Source organism: Electrophorus electricus, chromosome 14 (assembly GCF_041902795.1).
Source record: "Electrophorus electricus isolate QZ-2024a chromosome 14, ASM4190279v1, whole genome shotgun sequence".
Classification (NCBI taxonomy): domain Eukaryota; kingdom Metazoa; phylum Chordata; class Actinopteri; order Gymnotiformes; family Gymnotidae; genus Electrophorus; species Electrophorus electricus.
The window spans coordinates 15,221,912-15,243,090 of NC_137510.1; the positions used below are offsets into that span (position 1 = coordinate 15,221,912).

At 37.3% G+C, this 21,179-nt stretch overlaps 1 protein-coding gene across 1 annotated transcript; it reads left to right on the forward strand.

Moving 5' to 3' along the window:
* Window positions 1-9,444: 9,444 nt before the first annotated feature.
* Window positions 9,445-20,242, forward strand: cenpw (centromere protein W). Its single transcript, XM_027019295.3, has 3 exons — window positions 9,445-9,623; window positions 17,022-17,135; window positions 19,776-20,242. Exons 1-3 carry the CDS (start codon window positions 9,537-9,539, stop codon window positions 19,800-19,802), a joined length of 228 nt encoding a protein of 75 aa, XP_026875096.1. The 5' UTR covers window positions 9,445-9,536; the 3' UTR covers window positions 19,803-20,242.
* The last annotated feature ends 937 nt before the right edge of the window (window positions 20,243-21,179 follow it).

The window sequence follows — 21,179 nt, forward strand, 5'->3', positions numbered from 1 at the left end:
ATACCCAGGACATCTCCATCAGTAGATCCAGAGACACTCATGATACCTTTTTTCTTTTTGGAGGGCAGCGGGGGGGTTTTAGGGGGAGCATGCACTAGTTAAACTACTACAAAGTCTTTGAGGTAAAGTGTGTTTCAGTGCTCTGGTTACAGTGTTTCTTGTTCAGTTTGGAACAAGGTCATCCGACTTTATGGCCTAATCCTCCAGCCTCTGTATGGCACTGAACCATAAGCTTTAACCTCTTAGCCTCACCACTCCTCCAGCCAACCTCTCTCATTCCATGATAGTTTTTCTCAGGTTACCTCAGGAAATTTGTGGACTTTGTGTTTAAGGTCTTGTTTTACAAGTCCTGTACTTTAAAATTTCACAAGCTCAATCTAACAGCAATCTGTAAATTCCAGAAAGTAGTATTTTAACAAAATTGGTCAATACAAGTTTGTTATAGCCAAGAACCCTACTTATTATTGATCATCATCTCATAAGACAAGGGTAGAAGACAGTACCGAGAAAGCCTACAAACTGTTACCACAATTTTAATAGTCTGAGCTGGAATGTTCTTTGACCAGTTTGATGATATATATTTCTCAATCTTGGATTTACATTACATTTATAGCATTTGGATGGTGCTCTTATCCAGAGTGGTTTACATATTTTCATATAGAATTTTCATATATCCTTTACATTTTGAGTCTTAATTGTAATTCGGCCACAGGAGGGGGTTGGTATGTTGAGAATACTCTTTCCAAATACAGATAAACACAAAGTATTTACAAGATGCTGAATCAATGTTAACATTATTTATAGAGCATGGACAGAGACACAGAACAACCAATTCCGAAGACAAATAAAGCCAAAGAAGTAATTCCAGTGCAGACAGCTGAAAAAGATACTCTTCCAGGTCACGGCAAGGTCATCATGCAGGAGAAAGATGAGTGACTCTGCATGAGGCAATTCTTTAACAAGTACACACACACACACACACACACACACACACACACACACACACACACACACACACACACACACACACACACACATTTTTGTTGGCAGGGGCCCATTGTCAGTGCAAAGGGGTGATGATGGGTTCTGTCCCTCTTTGATAGGGTCACAGAGGACCTTTTCTGAAATAGAATAGGCCATGCACCTGCCAGCGATCCAGGCCATCAAATATTCATTTGAGTTCATATCTGTGCAGGTTTCTATAAGAGTAGAAGTAATATAAAGTGGCTTCCACTTTTGGCTTCTGATATGTGCATATTGTCTAGTCTTCATTGTCTATGTATTTGTAGTAAATTGGTAATGTAAATGATACATTTATACGTTTCCTGGATGCTCTAGGTCCTTGAATTTCTTTTGTCCTTTTTTTGCAGTATTCTTGGAACTGAAATACTAGAATCTATACCCTTTTACAGTGGTTCTCCTAATCATCTCAGTGAGTGTGAATTTTCCCTATCATGTTTCTATCTGGAAATAATGACCGCATTATTCTGGCCTCCATGTTATTCATGACCTAAAAGCCTCTGCTCTGACCTCTATGACCCACACCTTCTCTGGTGTCTCTCCCTCGCTCAGGGTGACTCCCCCTTTCTTCCTCATCCTCTAACCTGGCAGCTTTCACCTCTGAGTGACTCTAGCTGCTGGCAGAGCGACAGCTCAAGACTGTCTCCATAGAACCAGCCTGAACCAACACTGGCCTAATCCCCAGGATCACCTTGCCCTCATGGGAATACAAGAGTGCATCATTGGAACAGAGCTCCAGGAATCTCCTCTTTTAATCTCTACACAGGACCATGTGACACTGTGCATCGTTATTAGTGCAGATAGCATGTTTCCGCTTTGTATTTATGACACATTCTGTAGTTACTGTTTGTACATATTTGCATTTCTATGTACTCTCAGTGTGCATTATTGCATCTTTTGTAACTGAAGCAAAATAAAAGACAGTGTGAACTAATATAAAATATAATAACTTAAAAAATAAAAGACAATAGTTTACATTGCCAAATTTCTGTCAGTAACAATTTCCTGAGAGGGGGTTGGGTTTTTAACTCTGTATAAGGATGACAGCTGTATATAAGTCTTAATGATGAATTCTCCCATTGAAGACATTACTGGAATGGTTACAATCTTTTAGTCACAGCACACCAAATGGTATGTCCAGATAGAATTAACAGGTGCTGATAATCAAACAAACAGAGTATCAGAAACAGACAAGGGCAACTAAGAGGTGTTCTAGGAGCCTCAGAATGTGCCTTCCTCAGTAGCACTTTGACCATGATAAACTGCTTGCATCTGCTTAATTTCACCTCAAAGTCACAGGTCAAAGAATGAATTACTGATAGTGGGGATTTAGTAGCCATGTTAATTTAAACACATCAGTGATGGCTCTGCTTTCACTCCCCTCATCATGCCTGGAGTTGAGGGTCTCCTGAACCAGCGAGGGACCCTTGGAGGAAGCCCCATGTCCAAAAGCCATTGACTCCATGTGCTGGAGTGCTAGATTAGATTTGGCGTGATGGAAACGTTGCATGAGGAAACAGCCAAAGCAGTGAGTGGGGACTCCAGGCATGAGAGGCCTCTGAGCCCTCTAGTCTCATGTTCACAGGCTGAGGTCAGTGAACCTGAGCACGTAAAACAAACTGTTAAGCTAACAGAGGGCACCATGCATCACTGCATATGCATTCTTACCAGGAGGAGCTCCTATGGCTCTCACAGTGAGGCTGCTAGATCAAGTATATTAAAATACTAAAGAAATGTTTGATGGACTTCAAAATAAATGGCAGATGCTGCACCCTGGATTTTGAGATGATAGAAGATGGAATTTGCCTGTGTCTCCCACCCCGGTGCCCTGTGGTTAATTGGACTGATGCATCGTTGAGGGGAGGGAAGAGTCAAGCTGCATTGTTATCAGAAAACCCCTGAGCAGCACTGAGCAGATAACACAGGCACTCCTCTCTCTCTCTCTCTCATCAGCACTGAGAGGAGCTCTTCTACACAAGACCCCAGGGTATGGCACAGCCAGCTGGCCTCACACATCAACACACAGCCACACACACAAACAGACAACTTTAACAAGAGCATATTTACAATGGAAACTGACTGCAACTCAAAGATTTATACAGACTCCCTCTAGTGTGTATGCTTTTCAGAAGTGTTTTTAAAATAATCAGATAATTAAAACAATTAATGCACTCATTAATACACTCACACTCATCACACATCACTTTCTTTTTTCTTGAAACTGCAAATAAAAATGCAAACATGATTAACTTGATTGCAAGATTTCTTAGTTGGCATAGCATTTCAGAGGTACACAAAGTAAAGAAAAGATGAGATTTAGATGAGACAACAACTGTGTAGTTGCTTGTGGGTTGTTCTACTAGCATAAGCTTCCTGCAAAGGCACAATAAATGTAATTAAATTGCTTTATACCAATCACATTTTTCTAAATGTTTGACTTTTTTTGGCTTTACAAATATTTCACTGCTTAAGAATTGTTAGAGCAGTCATCATCTTCATGCTTTAATTTCTGAGCTCATCCACAAGTTTTTTGCCTTCTTGTTTAATACATAATCATGTGGAATGTATAATTTAGCAAATAAGTAAAAAATGCTGATTTTCACTGACTGTTCAAAAACAAAGTAAATCAGAAATCAGCACTTTTTCTTTGAGATAATATTTGACTTCCAAATATCTGACTTTCAAATACATTCAAAAGTCACTTCTAAATTCTCTGTCAAATTAATTGCAATGTAACTACATTCAGTAAATAGTGTAATTAGTAGTTTAGTTGACCAGTTTAGGAATACATTTCTGAAAATGCAATTGTTCTTTGGAGGACAATTCAGAACAATTACATATCTTTATTTTTTAAGGTCAGGACTTCAGAATTTCAGAATTTCTTTTTAAAGGAGATAGAGTACCCTATCCCCAAAGCACTGGAGATTAGGCTGACTGATAAAGCCTTCAAAGAAGTTCTTGTTCTACCATCTTTCGACTGTCTTTGAGCTACAGTGATTTTAGGCCATGGCTGTTACTAAGGAAACACTGGGGAGGGGATGCAGTCAGAAGCAGGTCAGAGCTCATGATGTTGAGTATTGGAATCTCCACTGTCTCTGACACACAGGAATGTCATCAGATAACAGGCTGCATGAAGTGAGACAGAAGCATTATTCTCTCTATTAGGGGAGCCTGGTGATGTTCAGAGAGGGAGGGAGAGGGAGCTAAAGCGAGAGAGAGAGAGAGAGAGAGAGAGAGAGAGAGAGAGAGAGTTCATTGGATAGATATTCATTGGAAGCATACATGTTAAAGTGCTATACTGAGAACCTTGATCTCTCTAGTATGCCGCTTCATAGTGTGCCTGTCCTGAATCTCTAGACAATGTGCAAAATGTGCAGATATTACTAACCTGATGGAATAACACTGAACACAGTATAAAGAGTGGCTGTATTCTCTATCTTAACAGCTACTTCATTACTATAGCAAATGGTCAACATTTGGACAACTGCTTGTTATTCTTAAATCAAAAACCTTTTGTCACAAGTAGCGGTTGGTCCCATTTTAATCCATAACCCTGTCAATATTTATCATTCATAATATGGGAGAGCTCCGAAGTGTCTCGCTCACTCAGCCACAGTTGGGCCCATGGTCAGGCACTGTGCCATAGTGAACATAAACACCACGGGGGAATGCAAACAAATGCTCCATCTCTCTCCAATGTCTGCACTTTCGCTCAGAGCCACGCTCAGCAGTCTGCTTCCGCAAGAGATTGCATTTCAAAGGCCGCTTGGACAAAACTCTCAATGAACTCCTTGGCTCTGCGGTTGAAACTTTTGGTTAAATAAGCACAGGGTTGATGGATCGAGTTTGCAATTAGGCAAAGTAATTATTCTAGTAGCAAAACAAGAAATTCTAAAGACAGATGTACAGCAAGATGTACACCAGACCCCTCCAGGCAGGATGATTGAAGTTCCAAGTCAGGACAGGTGATTCTGGTGATCAGGACATGAAGGAGACTCAGCCTCCCTCAGGAGATATTTTCAGGTATCTTGTGTTTTCAGTAGAGACCATTTAGAAATTTAAATGAGAAAATGTTTGTGATTAATGGAAATTATTGTGGAGTATTTGTGTATACTGTAACAGGCTTACTTTATTAGTACAGGTACATTTGGAGAAGGACAGCTCCATGCAAATAGCGCTCAAGCTCAGAGCTACAGAAAATAATGGAATGCAATTAAAATTACTAACATAAAATGCAACTAGTCCCTGCACGGCATACATGCATGTATGCACACTATGAATTAGGATCATTCAGACATTACTCTGTCTCCCTCTAAATTAAGCAAAAGCAGACAGCAGTAGTGAAAGTGTGTTCCTGTTGGAGTTAGGAAACTCCCTGGCCTTGCTCCTCTCCTCTCGTGATGAAACTCTCCAGTATGATAAGAGTTTAGCTGTAGACATGAAAAAGAACTCCATGTGGACATGGTACCAGTAGAACCGTCCTCCCCCAATAGAACATAATTCTAAATTAGCCCACTGTTCTGTTTTAATTTCGTCAAGATATTCAGCTTGGCTTCATGACCAGAATGGAAACTGAAACTCAAAGGCATCATAACTATTAGGATAAAAAATTGCAAGAGGTGGATATTAAATGTGTTAACCATATAGAAAAAAGATTCAATTTGCCAAGTTTCTGTACAGCCTCATGAATTCTTTTAACTCATTTATGTTATGTGATGTGTTGGGTCAGAAAAAAAAACAAAAAACTGGCATGCTACTGTAACTTGCACCTTGTATATGAAAGCAATTTGCTGTACAACTTGAAAGCCTGAACACACTTAAAGTTGTTGGTATTACACTGGATCTGAAGAATGTGCTTTAAACTCTACAATGGTTTATATGTTTGATGTCTGGCACTTCTCAGAATTCAAGCTTTCAGGGATCCATGACTAAACAAGATTAGTCAATTAATGTTTACAGTAAAGGTTTTACAAAGGTTTCTTGCACACGCTCTATGGCAAAGTAACTTTTCCAGTAAACACAAACACACACACTAAACAATATATGTATCACAGCTATAGTGTATGCCACAACGCCTAATGGACTATTTGATATTGATTTTTCAATAATATAGAGTGAACTTAATCACCCAATTAGCCTAATCTACCCATTCATATAAAGGACTGTGTAAGAGGAACATTTGCTGACTCTCAATTTAAACTTTAAAATTTTATGTGCATAGAATTGCAAATCAAGAATCGTTCAAAGATATACTGCAATGAATCTTCAGCTAATCAACATTTATTCATGTGGAAAATATTAGCAAAGGTTTTATGATTTTCCACAGGAACAGGAGGAAAGTTTAACACATACTTCTTGTAAATGTGTGTGCTGCATTCCAGCCTTTATGCACCTGCTTCAGTTGGGAAATCCTGACTGGAGGTATTGGCTCTCTAACTGCCTTAAAAGCTGACAGATGTCTCTTGTGGGGTCCCACTCTAAGATGAGAGTCACGTTGCAGATGGTGATAATTTCACCCAACTGGATTTGACAAAACACCTACTGTATCACATGTTTAACCAATCACCTTGCCCAAATGTTTTAGACCATGTCCAGTGCTGTTGCAAGTGTAAGTTGCCTTTATGTTGGTACTATATGTAGTATATATAACTACTAAAATATTTTTTCAGTTTGAGTAATATTAAGATTTAATAAAAACCCAGTCACTTTAAGACACTTAGCTATTATTCAATTAGTCTATTAGCCTCTTTGCCTGAAGGAACCCTACATAAACGTTTTGATGGAAATACTCCCTGTTTCTTTGCTAATATTTCTATAATAATATCAGATTGGGTCAAGCACATAACACAGATATTCATAGATAATTACTTATCTAATCATAGATAAATATAATTATTAACAGAGGAAAAGCCTGGATAGCAGATGCTGCATTGAGTTCCTTCTCTCTCACTATGTGCTTGATTAATTAGATGCAGATTGGGACAGTGTTTGGACAGGATAATTCACCAGGCCAAATATACAGTTGCTTCAGGGCTTTCTTGATCCATCTGTCCTCATTACTTGATTTATCAAAATGGTGGTATCCGCAGGAATAATATAAATCTGTGGTCCCTTAAGTGGTTCTGAGTAATTAACATACATATTTAAAACTGACATATTTTACTGATGACAGTGTGCATTTCTAGACTGTTGTCTGTCAGTTTTTGAACAATCTGTCTTGCCCATATGTTTGCCTAGCAAAGCCTGTGGTCTGTAAGCACAAATCAGGAGCTTATGGAGAATATAACACCCTAAGTGTAAAGCTAATCACCTCCATTGCTTTAATCATTTATAAGAGGAAGAAAGCCATGGTGAAAAAATGCAGGCAGTTTGAGAAACTCACTTATGTTTTAGATCCTGTGCAGTACAGCATGCGGAGCTATTGGAATTAAAAGCAGAGTGGGAAGATGAGGGCGATAAAGCTTTACTGCAGGAGTTGCTGCAGCAGATCTCTCCAGTTAATGATGTATGAAGGAGCTTTGATCACACAAGCCAGAGGAAAACTAAAACTGTGCTGAAACAAAAAAAGTGGAAAAACATGCATCTTTCTGCTGATAACTTATTGACTCCTAGAAACAAAATCCACTTACAAAATCTTATTTTCATCTAAAATGCACTGTACTTCTAAAAGTCTTAGATGTTTGCACTAAAGGAGGTACATGACTGAATAAGGCAACATGTGACCCTCCTTTACTCTTTCCAACATAGACGTTCAGGTCATTTGTAAGAAAAACTCTCTATACTTCACTGCGGTGTGTCAAATATGGCTGACAAGTCAGAAGATTAGGCAAATAGCCTAAAGTTTAAAACAATAGATTAGAAATATTTCACAGTGACTATTAAATGCAGCTCAGACATATAATCATACATGAAGTTTCAATAAATACAATGTATGAATATTCTCATATTTTGCAAAATTAAAAGGTACCTTTATGAAAGCAAAAGGCCCCTGTGTTCTCTGAAATTATTAAAACAGGAGAAACAAGTTATGATGTACTTCACATATCACAGAATGCTTAAATGTTTAAGCACTTAAATGTTTCTGATCATCAAACAAATATAAATATTAGACAAAGATAACATAAGTAAACACAAAATGCAGTTTTTAAATGAAGGTTTTTATTATTAAGAGGAAAAAAAATCCAAACTTACATGGCCCTGTGTGAAAAAGTGATTGTTTTGCTACTTCAGGACCTGGAGAACTTACTGTGGTAAATGGAACCATGAATTCTGCTGTCTACCAATAAATCCTGAAGGAGAATGTCCGGCTATGTGTTCGTGACCTCAAGACAAAGTGCATGACCTTAAAAAGGTGGTTCATGCTTGAAAACCCTCCAACGTGGCAGAATTACAACAGTTCTACAAAGATGAGTGGGCCAAAATTACTCCACAGTGCTGTAAAAGACTCATTGCCAGCTATCGCAAACACTTGATTGCGGTTGTTGCTGCTAAGGGTGGCCCAACCAGTTATTAGGTTTAGGGGGAAATCACTTTTTCACACAGGGCCATGTAGGTTTGGATTTTTTTCCATTAATAATAAAAACTTTCATTTAAAAACATTTTGTGTTTACTTGTGTTATCCTTGTCTAATATTTAAATTTGTTTGATGATTTGTGACAAACATGCAAAAAAATAAAATATCAGGAAGGGGGCAAACACTTTTTCACACCACTGTATAAAGCCATGATCACACTTGTTTGTCATGATATTTAAGAAATATAGACTAATGTAAAAAGCTACCATTAAAAGTGCAAACATACTGATAACACAACATACGTTTATCATCCTAAATATCTTAACGCTTTCATGAGCTACTATACTGCCTTTTTTGTAAAGAGGTTTTGTGCTCCAGTAGATTTATTATTGTATTTTAAATTTTAAATTTTTGGAGGGGAAAAAGTAAGAAGACTAAACTTATACTTTTATTTAGTATGATGTAGGCTATAACACCTGGAGCTAAGTCTCCTATTTTATTTGAAAATTCAGGCAAATGCCAAAGCCCAAATATACATTTTAATAAATTTAAAAAAACATAAACGTGCCATTAAAATGGACTTAAAGCTCTCGCGAAGTTTCAAGATCATATATACATTTCAGCAAATGTTTTGCAGATGATTCCTATGCAATGGCTGACAAATTAACAGAATTATAGGCTATTCGTTTGACATTTCGTATTAAATGTATTATAGCAGTGGTACCAATTAATCTAATACGGCGTAAATTTTGAAAGAAATAAAAAAAAACCATTTAATACAAGACTCTATGAGACACCCGGATAGTCTACAAAGCAACCAATTTTGCCATTTTCCTTCAGATAAACTTCCTTTCAGATCCGACAGTTATGCGCTAAAGGTCACGTCATCATTATGAGCCAACAATACAACGCGCGGCAGTTTTAAAAATTGACTGAACAGACTTGTCCCTACCTGAATACATAAAATAGATGCGTAGCTAACTAGCTATAGGATTTGCTAGACATGTTGAAGAAAGCACCAAGGACGGTTTTGAAATCTCAAATGAAAAAGAAGTCTGACATACGTATCGGAAAAAATGCAGACATAATGGTAAGTTTTAAATGACTCAACTAGCTAGAATGCTCATATTAATTGCCACTAACGTGAGTATGCTAGGTTTAAGTTATCTACCTAGCTGAGTGGCTTCAAGTAATACCTTGCGATTTTTACTTTAAAGATTTAAGATAGTGTGGAAGTTATATCGGCCACATAGTTTACTAACTAGTTTGACTGTTAGCTACCTATTTTTCTGTTCCTTCCTGACTAGTAGGAACTAGTCCAGCTAGCGGTAACTAGCTCGCTAACGCTAGCTACCCAGAGTTAGTTAACTAACTAAGATAGCTAAATTGCTTCCATTATAATCTAAATAAAAATAACTCAGATTAGCTAGTTAACGCTTCGCTGGAAAGTATGTAGGTACCGTTAACCTAGCTAGCTGTCTGTTACTATTATTGCTGTCACGCTGCCTATCTTGGCTATATAGCTACGGTGCTTACAAAGTTGCCGTTTTCTTAGAACCGAGTAGCTAGCTAGCTAGCTATTCCTACACCTATCTTACTAGCTAAGATATATAGCTATCATGTACGTTAAGATGTTTTATGTATAGTGTCAGTCTGTAGCCCATCCTTTGCCATGCAGTTTGCCATAACGTGTCAGTTGGAATCACAACTAACCAGGGAGTTTATTAATTTGCTCTTAGAAAAGCTAAAAGGGGATTGGACAAATATTAAACAGTGTTTTTGGTTTCTTGGTATCTTAAATTATGCCGCCCCCCCCCCCCCACCCATTACAGTAGTAGTAACAGCAGCTATGCCTTTATGCTCTGAAAAATCTGGTTAAATTATGTGTACATGTTTGTGTGGAGGACTGTTAATAATTATGAGCTCAAATATTTTACACAGGTCTCTATGGTTACTTGCTTACACCTTTTGTCATCACTAAATGATATTGGGTTATTTGTTGTTGTGAGCAGCAAAGCAATGAGTGAATGTATACTTAAAAGTAGATACAGGAGGACAATTAATTTAATGGTATGCTCACATTCCCTCCATATTTCCTTTCTTTCCTGTTCAACTCTTTTAAGGCTTAAAGCAAAAATCTAATACTAAGGACAACAAACTTGCAATTTCACTGTTTAAAAATAACAGAATTTGGGTACAGAAGTACGCATTCCTTTTTGCTGCCAAAACCAAAACGTCTCAGGACTGCAAACATATGTCCATTCCGCTCTATCAATTGCTTTCCCAGCGTCAGGAGATATGATGACCTCATGCAAGTGAGAAGGTGAGGGAGGCTAACACTGAGAAGCTTATAGATATTCGCCCTGCGTTACGTATGAATTGCATTCCACTGGATCTTTTCCTTGTTTTAAAAGGAGCGTAATCAAGGCTTCCATTAAAGTCTGGGGCTAGTTTACAATTAAAAAAAATTTATATATAAGACTGGATTGAATAACCATCAAGCTCTGGTAACTTACTGCTTTGCAGTGAATTTAGAATCTCTTTGATTTGTATTGGTTTTTCTAATTGTGCTCGAAATGTCAAGTTTAATTTGAGAAATTCTTGTGCTTCCAAAATGGATCATGTTTGAATGACCTTGAGGGGAATCTGAAGAGTAATGTTTCATATATTATTCTTTAAATACTTGATTTGTATTGGATCAGTAAGATCAGAACTTGGGCTTCAAACCTGTGGAATAAACCAAGTAGGTGATATGGCTTTCAGCTGTCGTGGTAGAAGTTGACTTGCTTTATCTCCATTTTCATATACATATCTCCGCAATTTAAGAAGGGTTTGGTCTGCCTTGTCTGTATTATTGGAAATGAGTTGATTTTGTTGAATCATTTTGGTTGTTTTGCACACAGTAAAAACCAATTATTTCTCCTCTAATAACAGCTTTCAGAATTCCCCATAGAACTGAAGGACAAATTGAGTCAGATTTATTTTCCAATATGAAATTATCTAAAGCAGCATCAATTTACATTTACGCTTTCAGCATTTAGTGCATGCTCTTAGCCAGAGTGAATGAATAACAAAAGTGCTTTTGTTATTTACTCATAGAATGTATCCTAGCCAGTACAGTAGGTTAGAATTCAAGATATTGAACTAGAATACTGTTGAAATACAGCAATCAGTGCTGATACCTAGACATAAGAAACAAGCTCTATATTGTACAATATGTGCAATAACAAACAATATAAAAATATACGTGCTAGAGTTTGTTACCCAACAACAGTATGTATTTCATGGGTTCAGGATCAATTGTCATTTTAACTATTCCACAAACAATGTCTTCAGTCTGCGTTTGAAGAAGCTCAAGGGACTCCCCGGACAGCCAGGGAAAGTTCGTTTCACCATCTGAGAGCCAGTACAGAGAATAATCTTGATGCTTGTCTTCCATGAGACTTGACATGTGGTGTTTCAAGCCGAACCGTACTTGAGGCTCAAAGTATACAGGGTACAAATTGGGATTTGACTGTCGTCATCATGTATGGAGGGACTGGTCTATTATTATTATTTTGGCTTTGTAGGTGAGCATCAAGGTTTTAAATCTGATGCAGGCAGTTACTGGAAACGAATGAAGGGAATGCAGCAGTGAAGTGATGTGTGAACTTTGAAAGAATGAAGATTAGTCATGCTGCTGCGTTCTGGATCAGTTGTAGAGGAAAACCAGCAAGTAGTGAGTTGCATTAATCTTTCTTTGAGGTGACATGAGACTGCACAAGCACCCAGGCAGCTTCCTGTGTTTCAAAGGAGAAATAAATGAGACACCAAAGCCCTCCTCTCCTAATAATGTGGTGTTTATTCTTCAAAGAGGGCGTGTCTTGTAGGCCAAAGGAATCATTAAATCCTGACACAGGGGAGCATGGTCAGATTACACTATAGTGTGATGCTTCACCCCAATAATAGTGAAGAAGTGATTTATCCATTTTAAAAAATGTGATCTATCTTTGAGAGAGTGGTGGACATGTGAAAAATGAAAAGGCCTTTTCATCCGTATAAAGAAAATGCCAAACCATGCAACTTATCCAGGATATAAACATTGACCATTTCTAAGCAAATTTTGTTGCTGATACTGGGAAAGCAAATTACACATAAATATACAAAAGAAAATATACTAGTGTCAGGTATCTTAAAATGAACAACTAATTGGTATATATTTTAGAAAAATCAACATTTTTATTGCTTAAATTGCATACAGTATATGTCAAAAGTAAACCTAATGTAGTGCCATATTACATTCTGGGTTTTAAATAAAACCCTTTTTGATATGCAGAAACAAATGTATAAATTAAAAAAAGTATTAATTCCAAATTATTTTTTTAAAATGTATCCTTCATATTTCAAAATATGTTCAGAACATTCATTTATGAACAGAAGAGTTGTTAAACATTACATCGATTAAGCTGGTATCCAAAAAAAATTTGTATACAGTACATTGGTTATATGAATGGAAAACACAAAAGTTTAGTTTACACAAATGAAAAAATTGCTAGATTTTTGAAAATCATTAGATTTCTCAGAGCACAGATCAGTTTACTGCTTCTCCAGTGTTTCCCCAACAGTATATTTGTATAATTTGGTGAACTATACAGCTAAGAACTAGCTACTTTCCCCGTTTACCTTCCGTAAAATAGCAGTGGCACAACTGCATGAGCACCTTGCTGTGTGAACTTCTCGTGTCTCTGCAGTAACATCCCCAGCATGATGGTATGGACTGTTTGGACTCTGGCTAGGCTTGATGTCTGCTTATGACTTTTACTGCTATGAAGATGCTTTATTTTGGGAGGTATTCATAGTATCTTCATCACTTGCTAATGATTCAAGAAAACACATGAAAAGGTGCAAAAAAGGCTTTTTAAAATGTCACTTTTGGTTTCTTTGTATAAAATATCACCTGTTCTTTGTTGACATTGGATTGTGTTGCATCGTTTTGAAATATAACCACTTGTATAAATGTAAAAAACTAGTAAAGCATCATCTACCCAAATGCCATACATACATTAGTCAGTACAATTTGAAGTCACACAATAAGTTACTGGTTGCTTGGATGTAATTTAATGATATATTTTTGGTGTCTAAGGACCTGGTTTGTGTGGCATGATTCAGTAGTGGCTGGTCAAGATCTCATAGCAAATGCAGTTTCAAACATGGCAGTGGCCTGTGATCCACTGTGCCTATAATACCATTTTCATTGTTCATAGTTATAAGAAGTACCTCCAGGGTTAGGGCAGTGGCTTTGTTCTCCTGCTGAACAGAGATGGACTCAGCAGCAGTTGATGGTTGATTGAACTTGAAAATAATCAGCTTCGTCCTGCGATGAAGCTGTGAAAGTGTCTGTTTTTTCTTTTCTAGATTTCTCTGTGGACTCTGCTTTTCACCAAACTACTCCTTTCCCCTCCATTTTAGGGAACTGGAGAGGATGCACAAATCAAGGTTGTATTTGCTGTACCATTTAGGAAGCACGGGCCATGTGCTCTTGGAATTTCTCAGGGTAGGTTAATGAAATTTTTTCAGGCTTAGAGAAAGAAAGAAAGATTTTTGAGTTGTTTGAGCAGAAACCAGTAGCTGCTTCAGAGCGCATTTATACTGATAACACTGTCAAACAAAATAGAACTTCTCAGCAAATATTAGAATGTCTCAGTGGCATTACATAATGTTCCACTGGACTTTGGAGATTTTTGTTTTCATTTGAGGTCTATCCGTTCGGTAAGTTAAAAATCCTCCATTCAAGTTTCTCCTTTTTTGACTTAATCCAGCTTTACACTGTGTGATTCCAGTTGTCTTATATATTTGTTGCATGTCACACTGTACAATATGTTGCAGCTGAAATCTTGGCCAAATTCTATGATAGATTGAGAGTCCCCATACGTCAGCTGAAATAGTCTGAATGTCTGAAATAGTAGTGTACTTGTTTACTCAGTCTACATAAGACAGTAGTAGAACATTACACAGACTACCCATAAGGGAGACAACAGACAGAATTTGAACAACACTAACTTGCACTGGAAGTATATCCTTGTGAATTTACATTGCATAAACTAACTAAACTATATAAACATCAACAATAAATGGACTAGCAGTACTACATTTATATTCCCATTGTATCAATAGAAACTGAGTTTTGGGCTCTCTTTAGGTTCAGTACTGAACCTGTCAGAATGTCTTATGCTGGCAATCCTACTAAATACAACTCTAGCATCTGCTTTAGGAAATCGCTATACATTTAGGTATCTTTGCCGATAAGTAGTATACACCAGTTATTCAATACATTTACGGTGCACCATGGGTGAACAATATAGTGAGCTATACAGGGAATCTGGATTGAATTCACACTCAATTTCTCTGAGGGGTACTGAGGGATGTACTGATGGGAGCTCACAGGTCTATTATAAATGTGAATAGAAGTTTAACTGAACAAATGCAAAATTGCTGATGCTGCCAAAGATGATCGTAGATTGTTTGGTCACAGAGGCACTAAATCGGCTGTTGTAGATCATGACGCATTACATGTTCAATGACCAAAAATTTCAACTTATGATCTGCAGAAGTTGTATGAGATGGCATAATCATACAATGTATAACTGGCATTTCTTACTGGCATTTACTTACTAATAACAGCATAATATAATAAAAATTGAGAGGACAGAATTGTCCTCTCCTATTTTGAATACTCATTTGAATTCTGGAAGAAGTGTTGCTTCTCTTATTCTTCAACTTTGCTTAAGCAGTTTGTTCTGCACAACTTTCCTCTCTGAAGTTTTTATGTGTTCTGTGTGTATGCACAAAGTAGTGCAGAGATCCCTCAGCTTTAATCAGTTCATATCAGTCGTTATGCTTTGGCAAAGTCTTTGACAGTAGAAGCCTGTGCTTCTCGGCTTGCATTCTCCCAAAGACGCTCTCAAGACCAGCTGTTGGAAAAATGTTCTGACGCCCCCGAGATGACCTACAATTATGAAAATGAGGTATTAATAGATTTAAATTGCATCCAAATGGACATTGCATAGATGCACCCTGAAATCATTAGCCGTGTTTGGGAAAATTTTGCTAGATATGGTTCACACACTCCAGACGTGTGTGTGTGTGTGTGTGTGTGTGTGTGTGTGTGTGTGTGTGTGTATATAATATGTGTATGTGTGTGTGTGTGTGTGCGCACGCACTTACGTGCACATATGACGGAGAGAAAAATGCAGATGGCGGCATATGGCATATAGGACCCACCGTAGGAGGGGTGAGCTGTGTACACAGGTGGCTTAATTTATTTCATTTATTGTGAGTTAGTGTACAGATATAAATTGTTCTCTGCTTATATAGTCATAAACCACAACCCCCTCAGAGCCCTTATCACACATTAACCTTACATCTTGAATAACTTTTAAAGTGTGTCTAGTGAACAGCTGTTACAAAATGAGTTATTACTCAAAAACAGTGTTTTGAATTTCACTGAGTCAGAAGATGCATTTATGCATGCACATGTATTCTATGTGCTTCTGCATTACTGAAGCTATTTATCAAACCCTAAGGCAGCAAAAGTGGTTCATATGTGCATTATAAGCAAAAATGAAAAGCTGTATTTATGCTTAGAAATTCTTTTCAAAGAGGAGGAGGTCAAAAGCTTCAATCTAAATGCATCCTTATACCTGAATATCATATATACCAAATTGACGAAAAGTGTTTCTCTATGGTAGGTGTTGAGGTATATTCAGGACTTCCACAGACATAGACTGAAAATGAGACACACTTCCTGTTGTAATGCAAGGAAAGGCTGACTACACATGGGGTTCTGTTCTACTGGAGGCCTAGGCTTTTGGGATGTGCCATTTCCTGCAAAGGGGTATATAATTTCTGACTGCACTTGGATTCAATAACAATTATTTAGGAAGCTACTCAACTGATCATGAAATCTGAAATTTCACCTTGATTTGGTTAGAATATATCCCGATTTAGAAATGCTAAAATTCAGGAGCTGCTAGATGCTACAGAGCCAAAATTAGCCATAACTAGTGTGCTTTTTACCACTGTTCCTCTGACGCAAAGGCTCCCACTCCTCTGCCAGACACACCTGTGTCAATAGGTCATCTTATACTGGAAGTCAAAATGCATCAATGCAAATTTACAGTTTTTATACAATATCGCTTAAATCTGGGTACAACTCTGCTAATACTTGCAGACACGGGGCTATAACAAATCCCAGTGGTCTAATCTGAGATCTTAATAGGTTTCTTTTTAAAGGTTTATTGATGAATGTATGGTAAATGTTTGTAAGAAGTGATGAAAGTTATTAAGTTATGACATGCACTTTTGTCAGAATGATTTTATAACTCATCCGGCAGCTACTAGTTCATATCAAATGCTTCAGCTATGTTTGTGTGACTTACAGCAAGTCGAAGATTTTCAATGTTTGAAGTGTATGATTATAAATGTTGAATTATTTGTGTTGTGTAATCAGATCCAGCTAAATCTGCTGCTTGTCTTGCACCGACTGGCAGAGGAGTCCAGAGTCAAGGCTTTTGAGGAAAAAACAGCCACCATCAAAGTCCATCACCTCAAAGCAGTTTCAAAGGTAACCAGACCTGTCTTTTTAATAATTCCAGGTCCGCTTCAAAAATATGATGCACTGAAAGATACTGATGGATACCTTTTTGTGGCTTTGTAGCCTATCATGTCATTTCAACCCCTCTTACTCAATCTAGTGCTTATAAGCATAACATCTAGGAATGTGTTAGGTAGATTTGGTGTTGGAACATTGTGGATGCCTATGATTGGCTGGATTAAGTTACAGTACATAATTTAATCAGGCTGTATTGCTAACAGATGTTACCTGGGGCTGTTGCGTTGATCCTTACAGCAGTATGTGTTACAACAAGCAGTATGATCATTAGTGAACTGTTAAGAGTTACCCAATGAGAAAAGGGGTGAGTCTATAGGTATGACTATTAGTAGTGCTACTCATTACTGCACGGTACATAGAGTTGTAGAAAGATTAATTTTGAATCCCAGTTAATTTACTGAAGGCAAGATTAAACTGACACTAAGTACAGGATGAGAAAATTAACCTGGCATGTGAGTACAGTAGACGTATTGAAGACCATTAAACAGAGAAAGTTTCTGGTCCTGCTTTTATTATTAATGGGAAGTCGTTTGAAGTATGGCATTTGTCAAGTCTAATAAAAACAGAACTGTAAAAAGGGATAATCAGATTATATTGTAGACTTTATGCACCTTGGTGTCTTGAGGCTCTCATATGCAGTATTAGTTTTACATGAAGCAGTCCATGTTTATCATTTATATTACATTTTTTAAAAGATCATAAGGGCATTTTATATATAGCCAAACATATTCTGTAATATATAATAAGAGATCAGTAGAATTAGAACTTTTTAAAGCATTAAATATTAAAAATTAATAAAAAATTAAAAAGACACCTGTAGCTACGTTAAGCGGTTCGGCTGTACTGGTCGCAGAAAAGTGCAGAACAACATTAAGAAAACGTATGAGGAATAACAATATAATAGTTTACAAGCACCTGTAATTGTTAATTAATGCGTAAACCTGAGACAGTGTTAATCTATCCCATCCCTCCACGTTCTAAAAAATATTTGCCAGATTGGCTGCCGATCTCAAATCACACTTATTTTTAACTGAATGAGAAAATAAATTTATTCATAGAAGCCAATAAAAAGTAATGTTAGTTGAACTACTGCGGGACTGCAGAAATTGGCATTAGTACCCTTATTGCACTAGCAGTTTATCGGTCAACTTTGTCTGCTTTTGCTAGCTAGCAACTTCCGCTGCTGTTAGCTACTAAATCCGTAGTCCATCACTACAACCTCGATGAAAAAATAATAGCAAATTAGTGTCCTAGCTAGCTATATACACTACACGCAGCAGCTAAGAGTTGTTCAGAGGAGGAACTGGTGAAATTGTCAATTGTGGATTCTTTTATTTTTCTCCAAAACATGAGATTAGTTTGTGAAGATTTATATCTTAATTACTACTAACCGGTAAAACACGATTTGTTTTTATCATGCACTATTCTGACAGACTACTACGTTGATAAATTAGAAGCTAGCATGAATCATTACAATTTCCAAAAAAGTATACTGGTAAACAATACTGTTAGTGTATGAGTCTACAGATGTGTATAATATCAGTTTGAATTTTGCGCACTCAATATCCTCAATTTAATGCCTGGCAAGGGAAAAAGGACCACAAGAGTTGCTCAGCAATTCAAAGCATTTCATTGTAGTCACATGGACCTATGAAAAGTTAAATCTAATATCCATCCAATATCTATCTTCATCAGTTACTGTCAAGATACGTTTAGTCACGTGTAATGTTTAAATTAATACTGCATGCCATCTTAATCTAGAAATAGCATACTTCATTGCCAAAGAGATGACCATTCATGACTGAAAAGTCTATCTTTGGAAAAACTAATAAACATTTGTGCCACTAGCAGCACAGCGGTGCTGTACAAAAAGAAGTAATTAAATTGTTTTTTCTTCTTAATACTGTTCTGTGTTGGCTTGAGAAAAACAAAAACAATTATAAAAGGCAAGGTAATTATCGTAATAATGATTGTGTGTGTGTGTGTGTGTGTGTGTGTGTGTGTGTGTGTGTGTGTGTGTGTGTGTGTGTGTGTGTGTGTGTGTGTGTGTGTGTCTCACACATGCTTAATAACTTGGACAATATCATGATCAACTCTGGTAGGCATTTCTCAGGCTTTGTCCTCAATTGAAATGGAGCAATGTGTTTTTCCACCAAAGGAGTCACTGTAATTCTAAACAGAGATCCAGCCAATTTTGACTCAGCACACAGCATTTATTTTTCTGACATTAGTTTATTTGATTTAGATGTAATTTGGTGCAGAGTCGGGTGCTATCCATGCACATGGTCTTGCACTGGGGGGGTGTGGAAAATGGTCTGGTTGCTCTGCTAAAGAGCAGACTCATAGTAAGTTGTCACAACCAAATATGTTATAAATGACATATCTTGTGTGGTTCACCCACAGGCAGGTTTAGAGTGTTCGTGCTACACTTATGTGCATTATAACTGAAAATCTGTGCAAATGGAAAGGACCAAAATGAGAAGCATAACTGACTGGTGTGTGAATGAGATGTGGGGATTTTTATGTATTTATTTGTTTATTTTAGTTTGGTAATGCTGTAATGCTTCTTACATTCTCTTGCTTTTGTTTCAGAAACTACTGAAGAGCACACGAGGATGAGGAGAGAAAATCATTTACTCCTTTCAAAGACTGAAGCTGCAGAGTCTTGTGTGAAAAAGCCCAAATTACAGTGCACTGCACACCTGGCTCAGCTTTAAGGCAAGCAGGACAAGACTCCACTGAGTCTCCATACATTTATTATATACTTGTCTAAACTTAAGGTCCACTTTGTTGTTGGATTTATGTGCTGGATTTTTTGTGTGTAGTCTTACCCTGAAAGATTAGTAATATTTCCTCACAGATTAATTCTCTGTTGATATCTCTTTTACTGTTGACCTTTGCAAGAGAGGTGTTGGGAAACAGTTGTGTATAAACTCAGTCTGTAACTGATGGTATCAGGCTCAAATATCTACAGCCACAAATGTTTCCTCCTGTATTTTTGGATTTTAGCATTATATAATACCTGTTAATAAACAGTTTGTTCCACTTGGTAAAATGCACTTTGTCTTTTGCTCTCTTGCTTGCTCTCTCGGGAGGGGTGTAGGTGGGGGTTATGGGACCAGGGGTATGTACGTGAATAGTAAAATATTTGGCCATTGGCCACAAATAACAGCGGGATTATTATCTGTGGCCACTCATTAAAGCAGGTTTTTAGCAAGAAAGTTGATTCAGATATGTCTTCTATTTACTCAGTATCAGGTATCTTTCTTGTATTGAGATGGATATTTTTCATTTGAACTTTAATAATAATTTTTCAGCACAATTTATTAAACCTTACATGATTTTGGTTTGATAAAATTCTCATAACAATCTCTTGGTGTAAAGCAGTGCCTTCTTTGAGCGCACACATCTGGCCCATTAATGCCTCTAGGGCTCATTAGCTCAATTCCTGCAGCTGGCCAGTGTTTCTTGGCATATTTGGGTGCTTAAATGAACAAAGGACCTGACCTGAGAACACATAAAGTAAATGTTTGGGCCTCACTTCATGTGTGCACGCCCCTAGTGTCCCACTGATGATCACATGACCTTGCAGGCACCCTGATATAATCCCGCTGTCAGAATTAATTCGGCTGCCTCTGCTGTGGTCTCATTGCTTTTCTTACAAAGGTCTTCAGCCTAAAAAAAAGTAGCTTTTGATTGCATGTTGCTAAAGTAGATTAAAATGTTAACAAGACCTAACTATACCTTTCTTATCTTAATCCTACAAGCACTTGGGTCATTTACACATTGGAAACAATCCATCACCTTATTTCATCATGTTTCCTTATGCTGTCTGCACTGAGGTGTATGTGAAAGGGTAGAACTTACTGTGGTTGTGACCTATACTTCCATTTTTCATGACCAGTGGAGGGCAATCATTGGCGATCATCAAATACTATATTTGAATTGATTACTGTTAAACACAAGTGCTTTAATAATTTAAAATATACTTGGAAT